A 20,454-nucleotide genomic window follows, 5' to 3' on the forward strand; every position below is an offset into this window, starting at 1 on the left:
GACCACCACGTCGTGAAGCAGATGTTGAAATGCTTGAAGAGCATTGAAGATGGCTCTGAGCTCCAGAAGATTGATTTGATGGAGTCGGTCCACACTGGTCCAGAATCCCTGAGTGCGAAGACCATCCAGATGAGCTCCCCATGCATAGGTCGAAGAATCGGTGGTGAGGAGTGTGAAACAGCAAACCTCTGGATAGATTCGAAGAGGTCATCCACCAAAGCAGAGACTGCTGAAGAGCAGGAGTGACTATGATGTGTCGAGTCAACGGGTCTGACACCTGAGACCATTGAGAAGCCAGGGTCCTTCGAGGAATCCTGAGATGAAGTCTGGCAAAAAGCGTCACATGAACTGTCGAGGCCATGTGGCCCAGGAGCACCATCATGTGTCTCGCTGAGATGGAATGGCAAGAAGACACAGACTGGGAGAGATGAAGAAGAGCATCCATGCGCTGAGGAGGAAGGAATGCTGAGTCGAACGGTATCCAGGACCGCCCCGATGAAGGGGAGAGACTGGGTAGGCTGTAGATGAGATTTGGGGAAGTTGATCTCGAAGACCAAACTCTGCAGGAAGCAAATTGTAGTCAGGGTCGCCGAAATGACCTCTGGAGGGTAGGGAAATACCTTAAGACCCCTGTTCCGGAGTGCAGCGGCCACCACCATCAGACACTTTGTGAAGACTCTGGGAGACGAGGACAGGCCGAATGGAAGCACTCGATACTGCAGATGTAGATGTCCCACCCGAAATCTGAGGAATTTGCGAGAGGCCGGATGAATGGGAATGTGAGTGTAGGCCTCCTTGAGATCCAGAGAGCATAACCAGTCGTTCTGCTCGAGGAGGGGGTAGAGAGAAGCAAGGGTCAGCATGCGAAACCTCTCCTTGACCAAGAACTTGTTGAGGACCCGAAGGTCCAGAATGGGTCGCAGGTCGCCCGTCTTCTTCAGGACGAGGAAGTACCGGGAATAGAATCCCCGGTTGTGTTGGTCCACAGGGACCGGCTCGACGGCCTGAACAAAGCCTGAGCTTCCTGAAGAAGAAGGGCGGTCTATGTCAAGTTGGAAGGATACTCTCTTGGAGGGTGGTCCGGGGGGACCCGATGGAATTGAAGAGAGTATCCTTCCTTGACGATGGAAAGGACCCAGAGGTTGGTGGTAATAGCCTCCCAGTGATGAAAGAAATGATGGAGGCGACCCCCGATGGGAAAAACAGGAGGATGCAGAACGAGGTTGGTTATGCTCCCTGAGAGAGAGTCAAAAAGGCTGAGGAGCCTTGGGGACAGTAGACGGTTGAGGCTTCAGTTGAGCCTTCTGTGGAGGTTGTCTCTTCGCCGGTTGTCTCGCAGCCGGAGCTTGCCTCGGAGTATAACGCCGCTGATAGATCAAGGGTGGTCTAGTAGGTCGAGACTGTTGAGGCTTAGGCTTGGGCCGAAGGATAGACTGAAAAGACTTTTCATGGTCAGATAACTTCTTCGTCACAGTCTCGATGGACTCGTCAAATAAATCCGCTCCCGCACAAGGAACATTGGCAAGTCTGTCCTGGAGGTTCGGGTCCATGTCAATGGTCCGAAGCCATGCCAATCGACGCATAGCCACGGAACAGGCGGCAGCCCGTGCCGAAAGCTCAAAAGCATCGTAAGAGGATTGCATCAACTGGAGACATAGCTGGGACAGCGAGGCCACTACTTCCTCGAATTCGAAGTGAGCCTGAGACTCAATGTAAGGTGTGAACTTCCGAAGCACAGGCAGGAAGAACTCCAAATAACTTGCAAAATGAAAAGTATAATTCAGAACTCGGGAAGCCATCATCGAGTTCTGGTATATTCTCCTCCCAAACTTATCCATTGTCCTGCCCTCGCGACCCGGAGGCACCGAGGCGTACACCTGGGACGGATGAGACCGCTTGAGGGAGGATTTGACCAGCAGAGATTGGTGAGAGAGTTGAGAGCCCTCGAACCCTTTGTGATGAACCGTGCGGTATCGTGCATCCAACTTGCCCGGGACCGCAGGAATGGAGTATGGTGTTTCAAAACATCTCATAAACGTTTGATCGAGTAGTTTATGCAGAGGCAGGCGAAGAGACTCCGCAGGAGGATAAGGCAAATGCATGGTGTCGAGGTATTCCTTGGAGTACCGAGAACCAGTGTCCAAGTTAATGTCCAGGTCATCCGCCATCTGCCGGAGGAAAGAAGAAAGAGACAATTGATCCGCCAGCACAGGCCTCCGAGAAGGAATGGACGAAGTCAAGGCCTCGGGATCCACAGAGACCTGGGATCGACAAGGGGAATAAGAGGTACACGGTTCCTCGTACTCCGGCCCCTGCGGAGGGGACATGTCTGACGAAGAGTACCCCAGACGGGGCAGCTTCTTCTGCGGTGAAACTTCATAGTGCCGCGAGGAGTGCCGTGATAAATGTCTGGACCGATGCCCCTCTCGGTGTCTGGAGGGGGATCTAGAATGACGAGACTTAGCACGATCCCCCGACGCCTCTAGCGAGTAGATGGGACTCGAAGCCGTGGAGCGAAGAGGCGGGAGATTCGACGCCTCTCGAGATGCAGTCCAGGCCTGGTAAGGAGTGCGGAAGAACTTTTCCTGAGACTTGCGATGCCCAGGGATTCGATTACCTGAAGAGGTATTCCAGACCTCTTCGTCTGGAGGCGTGATGGGCTCTAAAGGGGGCATGTCACTAAAGGAGGCCCACCTCGAGGGACCGGCCGCCATACGCTGCTCCTTCTCGCCAAGCAGCGAGACCGACCGGCGAGGAGGAGGAGGAAGGGGCGGTCCGCCCCCCGGAATCGGAACCGGGAGGTCACCCTGGATGGTGGCAATTAACCTGGGTCCCATGGTTTGCATGAGCTCGACAAACTGAGCCTCCAAAAGGGACCGCAACGAAGCCGATATGGAGGGATCCGCACCGAAAGGGGGGTCCTCCAGCACGGTCTTCGCGCTCCTTCGTGGTCAAGTGCTTTTGCTTGGAAGCTTTCAGCACTTTGATAACCACGGGTGGAATGGTAGAAGGCGGTACCTTATCCGAGGAGACGGAGAAAGGCACCGGCGCCGAAGTTGGGGTCGAAACTGGGACAAACGAAGCCAGCTTCAGGAGACCCGGAGCAGTAGGAGTGGTGGCGGGCTACGCATGGGCAGGCGAAGCGGAAGTCGAAGCTGAAGGTTCGTTTGCAGCTTCCATTTTGAACATCGACTCCCACAAAAACAGCGACGCTTAAACGCCCGCGCTGTAAGAGTGGAACAAGGCCAGCACGATTTCGGGAAATGTTCTGGACCAAGACACTGCAGGCAGCGTCGATGCGGGTCCGTCAGCGAAATCGCGCGCTGGCACTTGCTACACTTTTTAAAACCGGTAATTGGCCGGGACATAGGCCGAAAAAGCTCTGCCGCGAGATCGAAGGAGCGGGGCCTGAGCCACGCGGCCGAATCGCCGGAAGAAAATTTTTTTTTTTTAGAAAAAGAAATAAAACACACGATAAGAGTAAAAAGAACTCAAAACCGCGGCTAGATAGAAGGCAAAAAACAGGAATTCAGTCAGCGCAGAATCAAAGTAAAACTTCTCAGCTCCGCGGAAAGAAAAGAACTGAGGAGACACGCCCGGACCATCGGGCGAGAAGGCACTGGCACATGCGCGGTGCGGGCATCTCGAAACTTCTGAGTTTCTTCAAGCAAAATATGCTTGTGAGATGTCCATATCAGGGCTCTGTCGGATGACATCACCCACTAGTGAGAATACCTGCCTGCATGTCCTGGGATAAACGACTGTTCCATCTCAGTGGGTATATAGTGTTGTGTATGTGTAACCCAGTCACCCAATTGGTGCAAGAGATTAGCATAGTTGTAAGCCTAAATGCTAAGACCCCCTCCCCCCCACCATCACCTGTACTTGTTTCTTAGGTTTCTTGGAGGCCCAGCAAATGTTAGAGAACAGATGATGCAATTTATGCACATCCTTACACAGTAAACACAAGGGTAATGTCTGGAAACATGGAGAGCCATTTCGGTAGGATGATCATCTTTATAAGACTGATACACCCCATCATTGAAATCAGCAGATCTCTCCACTCATCCAACAATACCCAGGTTTTATCCATCAAGCAAGTTACATTCAGAGAATATAAGTCAGCAGTATGCATGCCCAACAGTGTGCCCAAATACACAAACAAACCCTCTGCCCACCTCAGAGGAAAGTGCTTCCCTCACAACTATTTGACTTCCGGAGAGGAAGGAAGGGCCTCAGATTTCGAAGATGAAGCCTTAGCCCCACGTAATCTCCATACTCCTTAACCATCTCCAATAAGTGGCCCAGGGGTTCCTTTGGATTCTCTAAATGTACTAAGATCGTCAGCGAACACCACCATCGTAAATACAACCAGACCCACTAATACCACCCCCCACCTCCGGATCACTGGCATACAAGGAATGTCCCTAAAAAGGGGATCCAAGGTCAACACAAATAGAGACAATAAAGGGCATCCCTGCTGCATCCTGCAAACCAATAGGAAAACACTCTGATTCACAATCAATAATCACTATTTTTGCTTGCGTGTTTTGGGACATACAAAACACTGATACAAAAAAGCCATCAAAACCATATACCTCCAGGGTGGCATACAAAAAGTCCCAGGTGACATTGTCAAAGGCTTTTTCAGCATTAAAGCTAACCGAGACCAATGAAGTATCTTGCCCTGCCCTTTGTTCTAAGGACAAAAGTGTCCGCCAAAAAGTTTTTTGCTATCATCTGCCCCTTCACAAAGCCCACTTGTGAATCAAACTAAGTCCAGCAACACCATTGCTAATCTATTTGCTATGATCTTCAACTTCAAATCGGCATTAAGTAGGGAGATTGGTCTATATGAGGTCACCAATTCCGGATTCCTTCTCGGTTTGGGAAATACCAGGATCCGCGCCACATTCAAGGAATCAGGGAGAGCTTCCACATTCACCAATGCATTGAAAATCTAGTCAGAGGGAGAACAATCTCCTCCCCTAAGATTTTGTAGAATTCTGCTCAGAAGCCTTCCTCTCCTGGGCCTTCATCAGCGAACTATGTGCTATATCCCGATATACCTTCTCTATTGCGATAGGGGCATTTAAGTGTTCCTTTGCTACAGCCAAAAGATAGGGCAGCTGGAGGGTGTCCAGATAAAGGGAACCAGGGAGACTTTCATCCTCTGAAGCGCTATATTGTCTTTCTTTTGCTTTCCTATTTTACATGGCGGTCCTTTCTTTGCTTGGTTTTTTTTTTTATATATATATATTTTGTACACTATGCTGTTGATAAACCGAAGTGCGGTTAAAACTTTTAATAAACAAACATAAAACAAGTCATAGATGCTCCTATCCAATGACACTCATTGCCCCTGAGCCATCTTCATTGTCTTAACCCGCTTAGGTCTTGTATTGGCAGATATTCCCCTTTAATACCAAGCCTATAGAGCAGAGGTGTCAAAGTCATTCCTCGAGGGCCGCAATCCAGTCGGGTTTCCAGGATTTCCCCAATGAATATGCATGAGATCTATTTACATTCACTGCTTTCATTGTATGCTAATAGATCTCATGCATATTCATTGGGGAAATCCTGAAAACCGGCTGGTCCGTGGACCACCTCTGATGATGCAACTTCTTCTTTTCTCAGAGGCGGTGCGACCCAACAAAAGACCCAAGGCTGCCTTAGTGAATCGCTGCGCTGGCAAGTACAGAGAGCTGCTGGGAGGGGAGAAAGCCACTGTTGGAGGCTGGGAAGCTGCTGGGCAAGGAAAAAAAAAAAGGGACAGCTGCTACTGGACCTGGAGGGAAGGAGAAGGAGAGATGCTGCTGGGAGGGGAGGAGGTAAAGGAATCTGGGAAGCTGCTGGACAAGGGAAAAAAAAGGGACAGCTGCTACTGGACCTGGAGGGAGGTAGGAGAGATGCTGCTGGGAGGGGAGGAGGGAAAGAGAAGGGAAGAGTTACTGCTGGACAAGAGGAGGAGGGAAGGGATAAGGAAAAAAGGAAAGAAACAGCTGGCAGGGAGATTAGAGGAGGGGAAGGGGAGAAAAAGGAATGAGAAAGTAGAGAAATAAATGATAGGAAGGGTCAGCAAAGAAATAAGCAGAGAGGGACAAAGATTCTAGATCTGGTGTATGAGAGATAAAAATGAAGAGAGCAGCGAAGCTGGAATGAATCATGTAAAAAGGAGAGAGGGGGCACAGGCTGGATAGAAAGGGGAGAGGGGCACAGAAAGAAGACAGATACCATATGGAAGGGGGAGAGGGCAAATAGTGGATGGAAGGGGCAGATGCTGGATTGAAGAGACAGAGAGGGCAGACGCTGGAAGGAAGAGAGTGAAAAGAAGATGAAAGCAGAAACCAGAGACAACAAAAGGTAGAAAAAATAATTTTATTTCTATTTTGTTATTAGAATATATCAGATTTGAAATATATATCCTGCTACAGCTGGTGTTAGACATAACTAGGAACTTCAAAACCCAGGCAGTGCTTCTTTAGCTTCCAGATGGCTTAGGGTTCTCTTTGACCAGGATGCAGTTGCCCTAGTTGCACTCCTCTAACACTATTCCTGTCATGTGTGACTGCGGTATTCTGTTCCCCTTTAAGTCATTATTGGGTGAGAAATTTACAAACTAGTGTCCCAAAATGGTGAAACATTCATCAAAAACAACAAATAGGAGCACCATAAACTTAAAACCACTTTATAAACTGCCTGAAGGAGCTCAGAACCATAAGATGGTGTAATGAACACTACCAGGGTAAAACCCTGATTCGTGTTTCAAATGTCTATTATGCTCCCTTTTGGAGTTGTTTATAAAGTTGTTTCATATTGTGTAAAAAAAATTAAATAGAAGTGCAAAAGTGTTTCACTAATTCACAACAGCTTTCTTATATTTTAAACTTTGAACTTAGTCTTTTTGAAAAAAACTCAAGGTGAGTAAAAGTTATCTTTCTGAAGCAGAATCTTATCTTGCTAAAGCCGGGTCTGACGCATTTCGCCAAGACGGCTTCCTCAGAGAACCCGCTTCAATAAGTTGACAATCAAAAAGAGAACTGCATTCTGAAAAAAGAGAAAAAATGCTTGTTACTATTTGAAAGATAAAAATATAACGAAGCAACTTACAGCGCTACTGGTGGATACCTTCAAAGTTCTCCTGACTTCTCTAATATCTGGTTCATGTGACAACACTCACAGCTGTAGTCCCGACTTATCATCAATCTGAGCCGTCATTCATTTGTGAAGGAACGCCCACCACTCCACTTCCCTGTTCAAACCGGTGGGGGTGACCGCTGGTATATCCATGATTGTTCCTTTTTCCATAGGCAAGCTGTTAAATTCCCCCCTCTTTTCAATTTTGGTGCTTCCAAGACCACAAACTTAAGGTCGCCAAGATATGTGACTGGGCATGCCAGTGTTTTTTCAGAATGCAGTTCTCTTTTTGATTGTCAACTTGTTGAAGCGGGTTCTCTGAGGAAGCTGTCTTGGCGAAACGCGTTACACCCGGCTTTAGCAAGATAAGATTCTGCTTCAGAAAGATAACTTTTACTCACCTTGAGTTTTTTTCAAAAAGACTAAGTTCAAAGTTTAAAATATAAGAAAGCTGTTGTGAATTAGTGAAACACTTTTGCACTTCTATTTAATTTTTTTTTTACACAATATGAAACAACTTTATAAACAACTCCAAAAGGGAGCAATGATAGACATTTGAAACACGAATCAGGGTTTTACCCTGGTAGTGTTCATTACACCATCTTATGGTTCTGAGCTCCTTCAGGCAGTTTATAAAATGGTTTTAAGTTTATAATGCGGTATTCTGTTAGCATGATATTTCCGTGTAGCATTCTGTAATAATTTGGCTTATTCAGTTTTCTTGATAGTAGAGGGGATATATGTGAAGGGGAGGGGAGACAGGGGCTTTGTTGATCCTTGCTCTGTATTATTTGTATTTATAAAATGACAATTGTACAGAATATTGTTTCTTTTTATACTTTAATAAAATATATTCAATATAAAATCGTAACTGAGGCTTGTGCGGATGGGATCAGATGGTTTGCGGGGTCCGAGCTCAGGGAGACGGGTTTTTTTTAATTTCAGTCCTAGAATTTTGCCGGTCCACAAAATAATTATTTTATTTCCGCCGGTCCATAGGTGTAAAAAGGTTGAAGAACACTGCTATAGAGGCAATAATTATAAGTGAATGACTTCTGTGTTCTCTGCTGAAGGAGCTCTTTCAGAGCCACTTGCAAGTCTAACAGTTATTTATGCTCCCTGGTACACAGCCATCCATATATCCATCTTTCCACCCGAATCAGCTGTTCAAGCCTGAGAATCTCCCTATCTCGAGCCTTCCATGAATAACTGCTATAGCTAATGATTTCCCCACGTAGTAAAACCTTAGCCGCTTTCCAAAAAAGCATCGGATCGTCCTCGTGGGAGGAATTATGCTATTTGTACTCTTTCCAACAGGCAAGCAACTTTTCCTGAAAGAGTGGGTCGCAATAAACAACTAAGGTAAACACCCTGTGCCACCTCCTCTGCTCGGTACCACCCTCTCCCACTGAATCCATATCCATGCATGATCTTAAATGGTATATGTCCCAATTTCAGCCTGACTGATCAAGGAAGAGAGTTTTTGGACACCAATATATAATCAATACAATGGATCCTTGGTTTATGAGCATAATTCGTTCCAGAAGCATGCTCGAAAACCACTCTTATAATCAAAGCAAGTTTCCCCATAGGAAGTAAGGGAAACTCACTTGATTGGTTCCACCTCCTCCCTCCACTCCACCAACGCTGCTCTACCCCATCCCACCCCCAAAAGACCCCCCCCCACCCCCGAGGCCACTGATGCGCTTCCACATCCCCCCCCCCCCCCGCGAACCAGCATCACCCTCCCCCTAAATGCCGCCTGTCCAAACTGAAGCCTTATCCCCATCTGGCACTGGCATGCAGCACCAACCCACAGGAGGTGCCAGTGCAAGATGGGGGTAACGCTTCTGTTTGGGCGGGCGGGTGTTCGTGAGGGGGGTGATACCGGTTAGCAGGCAGGGGGACTCGCAAATTGAGTCAACGCTCGGTTTGCGAGTCACGATTTGCAAAAATGTTTTGCTCGTCTTGCAAAACACTCGCAAACCGCGTTACTCGCAAACCGAGATTTGACTGTATGCGATTGAGTACCGTGAGCCCGGGACAAATGGATGAAATCTCTCTCCTCCCCATGGAGGACTCTCCAAATGTCCACTAATTCCAAGGCCACCCTAAAATGATTAAATGCTTCTGCACCAATCGCACTCTCATGTCCGCCACCCCCACACCATCCAACATGGGATTGCTAAAGGTATTAAAATCGCCCCCTACTAGGATGGGAAGATGGCTGTAAGTAATTAATTTAGTCAGAAGAGTATTGAAAAAGATTTTATCATACACACTGGGAGCGTATAAACTACAAAATACCATCTCCCTTCTTGAGATCATCCCCCAACAGAGCACAGACACCCATCAGCAATTCTATCCAATACCTGTAACTGGTCTACTATTCTTTTATGGAACAGTATGGCTACTCTCCGCTTCTTAACTGTTGCAGAGACAGCCACACAGTCCCCCACCCAGCAGCGTTTTAGCCTAGCATGCTCCAGGTTGTTTAAGTGTGTCTCTTGCAAAAATGCAGTATCTACTCTATGATGCTGTAGCTGTTGCAAAATTTTTGAGCGCTTAATAGTGGAATTAATGCCTCCAACATTCCAGGTCACCAACTTCACCATAACCCAACCTCAACATGTGAAACACAAATACTGTACCTCCACAACACCGAAAGAAAAAGACCCCATATTCCCAGCCACAGACTAGGTCACCACCATAACCCAACCAGATCCCATACCCACCCTCCAACCGACTCCATCCTAAATGCAACCTTATGATGAACCATTCCCACCCTCCCCGAACCCCCGACCCTTCCACTCCATCACCGTCCCCCCTCTCTCCCCCAAATATTCTTGAGCTAGCCTTGGGCTGGCTTAAAAAAAAAACCCCAAGGCCCCATGAGGAAATGGTTTCCCAATCGACAAGCCCTAATCCTCATCAACCAAGAGACTAACCCTTTATGGGTACCCCCTTCCCTCCCATAGCGCCCAATAAAACATTAACAACCCCTGCTCCCCCCTTCAGCAACATATGCACACTCCTTACTCAACCAATCCCCACAGCTTATCCCCTCTTCCATGTTCCCCCCCCCAGGAGGATAAAAAAAGCACACACACTGCCACATATGCATTCCTCTGTCATTCCAACACATCCACTAGTCCCAACTGTGTTGTGTCCAAAGACAATTCCACCAGCCTCTCAGAACAAATTCACAGAGAACACGTTGGTTCTGGGTCTTCTGCTGGCTGTGAGAGGGTGCTCCCTTCCTCCCCGTTTCCATCATCCTGCTGCCGCCTCTGATTTTGTAGCACAAAAAATAAAGTCACCACATACATCAATATGTTTAGTAAGCTTATTTCTTACTTAGAACTCTGCTCAGAGACATGAAGGCTGATTACTCGGCCTCACCTACCAATCATTGCAGTGTTCAAAAAGAAAGCTTTTATCTTCAATAATCTTTTAATGCGCTAGCTTGACCGCTATGCTAAAGATGGTAATATTTTCCATAAGTTCTTGTGAACTATACAAAATTACTTATCTTTAAACAGTGACTGGTTCCGACGTGCACGTTTCGTTTGCTGCGTCAGGGAACCGACAATAACAGCTGAGTTTTAAAGCTGGTAGTGAAGTCACATTAGATTACAAAACTGGATATCTCAAAAAAAGTGTTTCTTCTTGGTCGTTTCAAAAAACGTGCACGTCGGAACCAGTCACTGTTTAAAGATAAGTAATTTTGTATAGTTCACAAGAACTTATGGAAAATATTACCATCTTTAGCATAGCGGTCAAGCTAGCGCATTAAAAGATTATTGAAGATAAAAGCTTTCTTTTTGAACACTGCAATGATTGGTAGGTGAGGCCGAGGAATCAGCCTTCATGTCTCTGAGCAGAGTTCTAAGTAAGAAATAAGCTTACTAAACATATTGATGTATGTGGTGACTTTATTTTTTGTGCTACTGATTTCTTTAGTCACTCAATAGTAACCTTATTGTGTAAGAGTTACCCCTGCACATTTTGTTTTGACTGACTCTGCCTCTGATTTTGTAGCAGTGGTTATATCAGCATTGCATCTCGCCTCCGCAAGGAGGCTGAGGGCTTCCAATGCAACCAAAGCCTTCCATGCTTCTTCCACAAAACAAACTGTTCTAGTCGTGGTTCCCACCGTCATAGCCAACGCGAAGGGGAAGAGCCATCTATATCGGAAGCCCTCTGCATGTAGATATTGTGCAACAGGTCTCAAGTCTCTGCATTTACAAAGGGTCACTGCTGCCACATCCTGATTATATATCCACTTTGTGACCTTGCCATAGTCTTTTCTCTTCCGGACAGCGTGAAAAATTTCTTCTTTCTGCTGGAAACCGTTTAGGCATACCAATATGTCCCAGGCACTCTCTCCAAGTCTATAACAGAGTGGGAGCCCTCTGGACCCTCCTCCTGTGCCAAATGTTCCATGCATATGTCCCACGCCACCTGTCTGGCATCCTGATAGTGCGACTCCTCCGGTATACCCTGAATCCACAGGTTACATTGCCTGGAGCGATTCTCCTGGTCCTTTATTTTGTCCCACAGCTCCCGCTCACTCTTACGGAATGTGGCTAGCTCTTGTTGGGTGGCCACAAGATCTTCCCCATAACCATCCAGACATTGCTCCACATCGTCCTGCCAACAAGTAAGTTTAGCAACATCCCGCCTCAGGTTGTTCACCGCCTGGAGGTCATTTCGGATTTGATATCCAGCAAAAGCTGCGTATAGAAGCTGGGGCAATGCACTCCATCATGCCACGGCTCCCGCCATGTTAACCATTTGCGGGGGACTGGAGGCCTTCTCTGTTTCCTCAATAAGATTCTGATGACCTACTATCCACTTTCCCTCACCTCTTTAAGCTCATTCAACTTGTAACGTCTTTTAATCTTTTGTAAACCGCTTAGAACTTCACGGTACTGCGGTATATAAACTGTTATTATTATTATTATTCTCCATAGACACCCCACCTTTGCCTCTGGTGAAACAATACGACTTAACTTTTGCCAGGTCATCATTCTAACCTTTATATGCCTCTGTATGCGGAGGGGATGCCGAAAAGCTTTGCAGATGGGGCTATTTATTGATTAATCGCACAGCTCCGACTGAGCTCCGTTTAGATGCTGCCTACCATACTGGCGACGCCACTTCCTCCCTCAAAGGGAATATTTTTTTAAATACTAGCATTTTATTTATTGGGATTTATCAACCAACTTTATGAAGAGATTCACCTAAGCCAGTGTACAGCAGGTATAATTTAACAAAATTACAATTTTGTTATCATAACTATAGTAGAAAGATCAAATATAAACACGAATACAGTAAATGAGGTAAAGTCAAATCAGTAAATTGAAACTTAAGGCAACAGTTTCAAAAAATATACTAAATTCAAATAAGAGATTAAGCAGTTACTTACCGTAACATGTGTTATCTGGGGACAGCAGGCAGATAATCTCACATGTGGGTGACGTCATCCACAAAGCCTGGTATGAACAGCGTCAAAAGTGCATTGCCACTTTAACTTTGGGGAAATTTCACGATTGCCCGCACCACACATGCACGAGTGCCTTCCCACCCAATGTCAGCTTGCGGTACCTCAGTTCCGTAAGCAAGCTAAGAAGCCAACCAGGGGAAGTGGGAATATCTGCCTGCTGTCCCCAGATAACACCTGTTACAGTAAGCAAATGTGCTTTATCCTAGTACAAGCAGGCAGCATATTCTCACATGTGGGACTCCCTAGCTTACTGCAATGGGATGGAGGGACAGCTGGCCATTAAGAAGAAAATAAATTCTATAATACTGCTTGGCCGAAATGTCCATCCCGTCTGGAATAGGATTCCAGACAGTAATGAGAGGATTCTAGACAGTAGTGAAATGTGAATGTGTGAATTGAGGACCAAGTAGCTGCTTTGTAAATATCTTCAATAGGAGTGGAACGTAAAAAGGCCACTGATACTGCCATAGCTCGGACCTTGTGTGCTGTAGCACACCTCTCGAGCTGCAACCCAGCCTGAGCATAGCAGAAGGAAATACAGGCCGCTAACCGTGTGGAAATAGTTTAGTGACAGGGAGATCCAATCTATTAGGATCGAATGAGATGAACAGTTGAAGTGAAGAACTGTGTGGCTTAATCCTTTGTATGTAGTAAGCCTAGGCATGCTTACAGCCAAAGTGGGTAGAGCTGTTTCTCCAGGAAAAAAACTGGAAGCACAATGGATTGATTCAGGTGAAATTCCATGACTAATTTTGAGAGGAATTTAGGATGGGTCCCGAGAACCACCTTGTCATGATGAAATACTGTGAAAAGAGGGGTCGCAAAACAATGCATGAAATTCACTCACTCAACGAGTTGAAGTGATAGAAATCAAAACGACCACTTCCCCAAGTGAGACACTTAAGATGAATAGTTGCCAGTGGTTCAAATGGTGGCTTCATCAGACTGGCTAGGACTAGCCTTCAAAGAATGCTTTTGAAGCATAGAACAGCAGACATAAGAGTCTACCCAGTGCTCAGGACCAAGACACTGAAGGCACCAGCTGTGCAGGTCAGTGATGGAAGTGGCCCTGTTGTAAGGAATACACTTGTTGAAACCACTGGAAGGCTTGGACATCGATGGAAAAATAGCTGAAGCAAAATCAAAAAAGACTAAATGGTATCAGACGTCAAGTGAACGAGATTCCAAAAAAGGCCAAGAGGGGCTTGAAGGCCGTGAAATTTTAAAAACGGAAAAATGGAAAAATTAAGCACAGAATTACTTTAGAAGAAACTTAATGAGGAAAACAAGAAATCTAAACAATGGGAGGGCAGGAAAAATAAGAGAAAAAAGACACGTGCAATTGGAGAGTCCAACAGACAACTTCTTAGCTCTGAAGATAACTAAGAACTGATGGTCCCACAAGCTGTCGTCAGACAGGAAGGCACTCACACATGCACAGTATGGGCAGTCTCAAGACTTCTAAAAGTTGTTAAAGTGACAGTACACTTTTGCACTGTCCATATCAGGGCTCTGTGGATGATGTCACCTATCTGTGAGAATATGCTGCCCGCTTGTCCTAGGATAGAAACCAGATACACACATGCATAGTGCTGACCCTGACAGCCATATTTTGTTCCTAGAACATGGTGACCAACTCATTCTATAATCCCAATCAATGAATAATCCAATATCAAATAGATTACCTTTGCATCCTCATTGACTATTTTTTTCTTCTTTCTTTCCAATTTCTCCTTCTTCTTCTGCTCCTACAAAACACAATGGCTTTTACATTCCAAACATAAGAATGTCACATGTAAAATCTTCCTATTAACATCTGCTACTTTTCCATAGAGGTCTATAGTGCACACTGGTCGCACAAAATGATTTCTGCTATTCAATTCCATGGAAATCTGACACTACCTTTTACTAGCAAATACTGTTTTTTAAAAAATCCTGAAATTCTCTTGCTCTGGCTAGCCAGTACGTGAATATAAGGCATACAAGGAAAGTCATATTTAGATACTGATGTAGCCCCTAGCATCTTTGGATTCTGACACTGATTCAGGCAATCGTGTCAGTACATTACAGACAGAAAGAATTTAGTAGAAAACACCTACCCATATTCGATCTGTCAAGACAGAAGTATAATTCACAAGCCAAATGTTTCTCAACTTTTATTTCATAGCACACTTACAATTTTGCTCAGCTCTCATGGCATATTGAGCCAAACTTTGCACAATTCTCAGCAACTTTTCTCTAATTAGGAGGAACGCATCACTTTTTAACCTGTCAGTGTCTCTTTATACTATCTAATTGCTGAACATGCAAGGGGATCAAGGTCATGGATTTGATACCACCTTTTTATACTACAACTAAAGAGGATCATATATATTATATGCAGGTACTCAAGAAGAATCTCCAGACCAGGGCTGTGGAGTCGGAGTCGAGGAGTCGGAGGAAATTTCGGGTATCTGGAGTAGGAGTTGGAGTCAGAAGTACAAAAAACTGAAAAGTCAGAGTCGGAGTCGGAACATTTATCTACCGACTCCATTTTTGAACTTGGCATTCACGAGCGATTCTTTCAGCTATAGCACCCACTATATACACAGCACAAATGTTGCGAGCAGCTTCTGCGGCCTTAGAACCTTGATTAAAAGCAAAAAGAAGGTGGTGTCGAAAATGCTCATTTCTCTCAACTTGACATTCCATTTTAACGATCTGAAAATTAACCAGTGCTGTGGAGTCGGAGTCGAGGAATCAGAGGAAATTTCGGGTACCTGGAGTCGGAGTCTGAAGTACAAAAAACTGAGGAGTCGGAGTTGGAACATTTATCTACCGACTCCATAGTCCTGCTCCAGACCACTGACGAATCCAAAGCATTCACCTGGCTGAGACAGAACAAGCTCTTAGCTTAGAAAACACCTTCATCATGTCATATAGGGCGTCCGCCAAGTAATCCACCCCCAGAGACCAGAAAAATATAGGGCCCAAAGGACTACATCCTCAGGATCATGGAGTTTGGAGTGACATGCACGGGCAACAAATGAGTTGGCCACTGTAGCTCACCCCTGCCACCGTGGAATCGAAAAGATACTTTAGGAGAAATCACTCATCTGTCCTGAACATCTTGCAGGACTACCCCTCCATCAGAGGGCAAAGAAGTGCGCTGAGTGACCTAAGCCACAGCTGAATCCGCTTTCGGCAGAGTCAGGCATTTGGCGAACTCCGGGGCCATGGGGTACAACCTCACCAATGCTCTAGGGCATTTGAGGGGACCCTCCGGGGACTCCCAAACTTTGGAAATGATCTTAGCCAAATCCGGGTTATTCGGAAAGGAGGCAGACAGTGGACATTGACCATTCATCAAGGAACATTCCGCTTGTTCTGGTTGACAGCCTGTCCTTGACCAGCAAGGACAGGGCGTTCAGAGTCAACCCTCTTAAGGACTCGGCAATAATATCCGTCAGGCAGTTATTATTAAACAGCCTGCGCATGGCCGGGTCATCCTGAAGATCCGCAAGATTAGCCACATCAGCTGACACTGCCAAGGATATCTGTGACAGTAAAGGCATAGAAACTGAAGCAGAAGCAATGGTGGATACAGCCTGGTTGCTCTCCGGAATCCCTGAGAGAGAACAGAGACATGCCAGAATCCAGGTGTTGGGAAAATCTCATCTGCTGCACTGGATTCTGAGCTGAAGAACCAGGCCTTTTTAACCAGGAACGCCCGATACATCATATTAACAAATTCCACAGGGGAAAAAACCTCTGCCGGCCCAAGCCGCTCTGCATGCATCTGATCTAGAATATTCAGAAGACTTATGGGACTTATCCCCGGAACTGTGCTTGTATTTCGCTGAAACGTCAGTCTTATACCCTTTATCGGGTCACCGTTCGTACCCTTTGCATCTCCGGTAGCATTAGAAGCAAGGGGGGCGGGGCTCTCCAGAGGAGGGAAGAGTGGAATCCACACATACCTCACCTCCCTCACGTGCTATGGCGTGCTTAGAAACCGGCTACGAATCCAACAGCCATCCACCACAAACAAGGCATGACATCATGCCATCATGTCCTGAGGAGGCCATCTGAGAAATTTGGAGTGAAACGAAGCGCCTAAGTGCAAAAAAAATGTACAATCAAGCCTCAGTTTGCGAGTAATGCGATTTGCGAGTGTTTTGCAAGATGAGCAAAACACTCCCGTAAATTATGCCTCGCAGAACGAGCGTTGACTTGCAAACTAAGGGCTCAGATATGGTGGCCCAGGGATGGGTGCCGCAGCCCCTTCAGCGGGGTGGCTTCCTTCCCTCGAGGTCCCTGTGTGGCTGCCCTCCCGCTTCGGCCGATGCCTTTGCCATCCGCCAATGCCTCCTGGCTCCCGATTCAAGCTGGCTACCATCCTGTAGAAGCATGCGCACGACCTCTCAGTTCCCGAGCCAAGCTGGATGCTGCCCCGACAACACGCACGCTATGTGCAAGCTTGTACATAGCACGCACGTTGTTGGGGCAGCGGCCAACTTGACTCGGGAGCTTTTACATTTTTAGAGGAGGGGGTTAAGGCATGCATGGAAATCACCCAAAACCCCCTTTTTAAGACCCCCCCAAAATCTCCAAACCAGGCATGCAAACAGCAACTCACCCTGGTCTGTGCTGCAATGAAAAGAATGGCAGGCAAGCTGAAGCATCAAGCATGGAGATCTATTAACTCAGGAAGCTGGAAAAAACGGATTTTCACTTTTTATGAATGCTTCACCTGCCCAGTCACCCCAGTCAGTAACTATTCGGACCTCCAGAATAATCAGGAAAGGTACGTAGTCCGGTCCCGGTCACACCTCCACAGAACCGCGCAGCCTGCACTCTACCCCTTAGCGGACGAACCCAGTGCGAGTTAGCTCCCAATCCCGGAGCCCCGATCTGTCCTGCAGGATGTCCAGGGGGTTTACTGCAGTGGCAGGGAACCACCCAGAAGCAGACAATTGTATATATAAAGTCTGCGATCTTCCGCCAAAGGATGTCTCTGCAGGGTGAATCCGCAGCACTAGGGCAAGACCTGCGCCAAATACTCAAATTAAAGACTAGAATTTAGGAAAATAAAACATGAACAGAAAAGATGAGCCCCTACAGCAGACGTGTCAAATTCTGGCGCGCGGTGAGTTAGAAATTGGCCCGCCAGACATTTTCAATTTTATACTCAATCTGGCCCGCCGGCACGAACTGCTGCCGCTGCTATTGCTCTTCACTCGCGTCTGCCTTCGTCTGATCTCCTCTTCAAAGCAGCCTGCTGAGGATCGCTGACCGGCTGTGGCGAACCTCGCAGGACGTTGTCAACCTCTGTAGTACGTTCCCTCTGATGCAATCCTGCCCCTTCTCTGACGTACGGGATCGGTAGCACATTCCCTCTGACGCGAGGTCGACAGAGGCCTGCGAGGTTCTCTAAAGTAGACCAGCGATCCTTAGCAGGCTGCTCTGAAGAGGAGACCAGGCGAAGGCCTGCGAGGTTCGCTAAAGCAGGCCAGCGATCCTTAGCAGGCTGCTCTGAAGAGGAGACCAGGCGAAGGCAGACGTGCGTGAAGAGCTGCAGCAGACGCACGTGAAGAACTGCAGCAGTCACTGTCAGCTGGCCAGAAGAGACCAGGAAGCCGGGATGGAGGGAGGGTAGGACTGGCAGCCCAAATATGAAGGTGAGACTGGGAAGAAGGGGGGAAAACATGCAGGCCTTTGGGACGGGGGGAGGGCCCTGGTGTAGAAGTACCTAAAGGGAGAGACGGAGGGCTCCAGACGTGCATGTGCCGGACTGAGGAAGAGTGAGGGGAGAATAAGGATACATATATTTAAGGACACAAATGGGGATACTGGATACTGCAGGGAACAGAGTGAACAAGAAAATGCTAGATCAGGGGTGGTGAAGAATGACAAAGGTAGATCATAAGCATGGAGAGAGGGAGTAAGGACACAGAGTGGATACTGGACAGGTGGGAGCGGAAAGCAGGGAGGAAAGGGGAAGATGCTCAATGGAGAGGGGCAAGAGAGGAAATGCTGAACAAAGGGAGTGATAGAAAGAGAGGCTAAAAAGAAAGGGAATATGTTTGCTTGGAAGGAGAGTGGGGTGGAGTGCGGAAGAAATAAAACAGAGGAGAGGGAGAGATATGGTGGGCAATGGGATGGAGGGAGGGAAGGAACAGAAAGAGAGAGAAGTTGGACACAAGGGATGGTGTGGAGGGGAGATAGAGATACTGGATAGGAGGGTAGTTGGGAAGAAAACAGAGATGGTGGACCCTGGGGTGGTGGGGAAGGAGGGAGAGATGCTGGATGAAAGAGTAGTTGAGAAACGGACAGATGGTGGATCTGGGGATGGTGGGGTCCATTGCTGCAGCTGCAAATATGGACTCGAAAAAAGGAAAGATGCCAGACCTCCGGGGGAGGAAAGGGAAACGGAAGGGGAGGACAGAGATGGAAGATGGATGGTTAGCACGGAGAAGGAAGAAAACGACAAATGGGCAGGAAACCCTAGGAAACAAGTTATCAGAAGACAACCAGAGCCTGGGACCACAAAAGATAGAAAAAATAATTTTATTTTCTGTTTTGTGATTACAATATTTTTTTTTGTTTACACCAGAGCCGGTGTGGGATTGGAGACGTCGTAACCCTATATTTCTGCTAAGACTAATCCTTAGTTACTTAGGGGTCCTTTTATTAAGGTGCACATTTAGCACGTGCTAAATCGGACCCCGAAGTATCTTAATTAAAAATTTGGCCTGCGACAGCCTTTTTTTCAGATTTCGGCCTCTTATGTGATTGAGTTTTACACCCCTGCCCTACAGCAAGGCTGTAGGAAATGAAACTGAGATTATAGGGGAGTGTCACAGGAGATGACCACAGGAGGAGGGGTTAAAACATTGGTTTTGAGTTCCCTACAGATCAGGGCTGGAAGGTATTGATAACCCTACCATGAAAACTCCAGAGGAATTGTACAATAATTTACTGTTTCTACCTACTAATGGCAGAATAAATGTCTAAGAAAGTTTCATAAATCATGAAGTAGAAACAGACTTTCTCTCAAATTATGTCACTCTTATTACAGGAGAATATCCTTAGAGACAAAATGCTTACTTATCTAGAACCTACCACAAACCCACAAACTATCTCCCCTAAAAAGCTTAAAGCATCTGATATCAGGTCAGATGGTTGGCATGAATTAAACAAGTGTAAATTTGTATATTTGGTAATATTAAGTACAACCTAAAGCTAAAAAGCATTGTCTTTCAGACTATGAAACTGCTACTGCTGAACCTGTCTATGAAATTAAAAAAAAAAAAAATCAGATGGAATATAATTAACTCCTCTGAACTTACTTCTAATTGCTGCTGTTCCATTTTTGTCAAGAGAAACTTTGAATAGATGTTGCTTTTCTCAAGCAAGTGCTGGAGCCTCTTGTAGCGCATTTCATTGTTGTCTCTTTCAAAAGACATGCGAGCCTACAGAAAAATACTAGTTATATACAAAACATGCATACTCTTTGTAGGTTTTGTTGCATTTATTTAGCTAAACATATTATAATCAAATAGTAAACCTAGAGTATAATACCCCCATATAAGCTGAAGCAGGTCTTTCCTACCCAGGATCTTCTAATTTTGCTTACCAGAAAACATTTAGGTTAAAATGAGATTATGTACTTACCCTGGTAAGATCTTTTCCAGTAGATAGATGAGACATTCTAGACCAGTGTTTTTCAACCTTTTTACACCCGTGGACCGGCAGAAATAAAAGAATTATTTTGTGGACCGGCAAACTACTAGGAGTAAAATTTAAAAACCCCGTTTCCGCCCCAT

General features: G+C 46.3%; 1 protein-coding gene across 4 annotated transcripts in view; it reads right to left on the reverse strand.

Moving 5' to 3' along the window:
• The window catches only part of HELLS (helicase, lymphoid specific), a 258,918-nt gene that overhangs the window by 198,446 nt on the left and 40,018 nt on the right, over window positions 1–20,454 (reverse strand). For all 4 annotated transcript variants that reach the window (XM_033943358.1, XM_033943360.1, XM_033943361.1 and 1 more), the window contains exons 3-4: window positions 19,978–20,100; window positions 14,332–14,394 (exon numbers count right to left, since the gene is read on the reverse strand). In XM_033943358.1, coding sequence (XP_033799249.1) covers window positions 14,332–14,394; window positions 19,978–20,100 — 186 coding nt within the window. The remainder of the gene's footprint in view (window positions 1–14,331; window positions 14,395–19,977; window positions 20,101–20,454) is intronic.

Source organism: Geotrypetes seraphini, chromosome 4 (assembly GCF_902459505.1).
Source record: "Geotrypetes seraphini chromosome 4, aGeoSer1.1, whole genome shotgun sequence".
NCBI classification, from domain to species: Eukaryota; Metazoa; Chordata; class Amphibia; order Gymnophiona; family Dermophiidae; genus Geotrypetes; species Geotrypetes seraphini.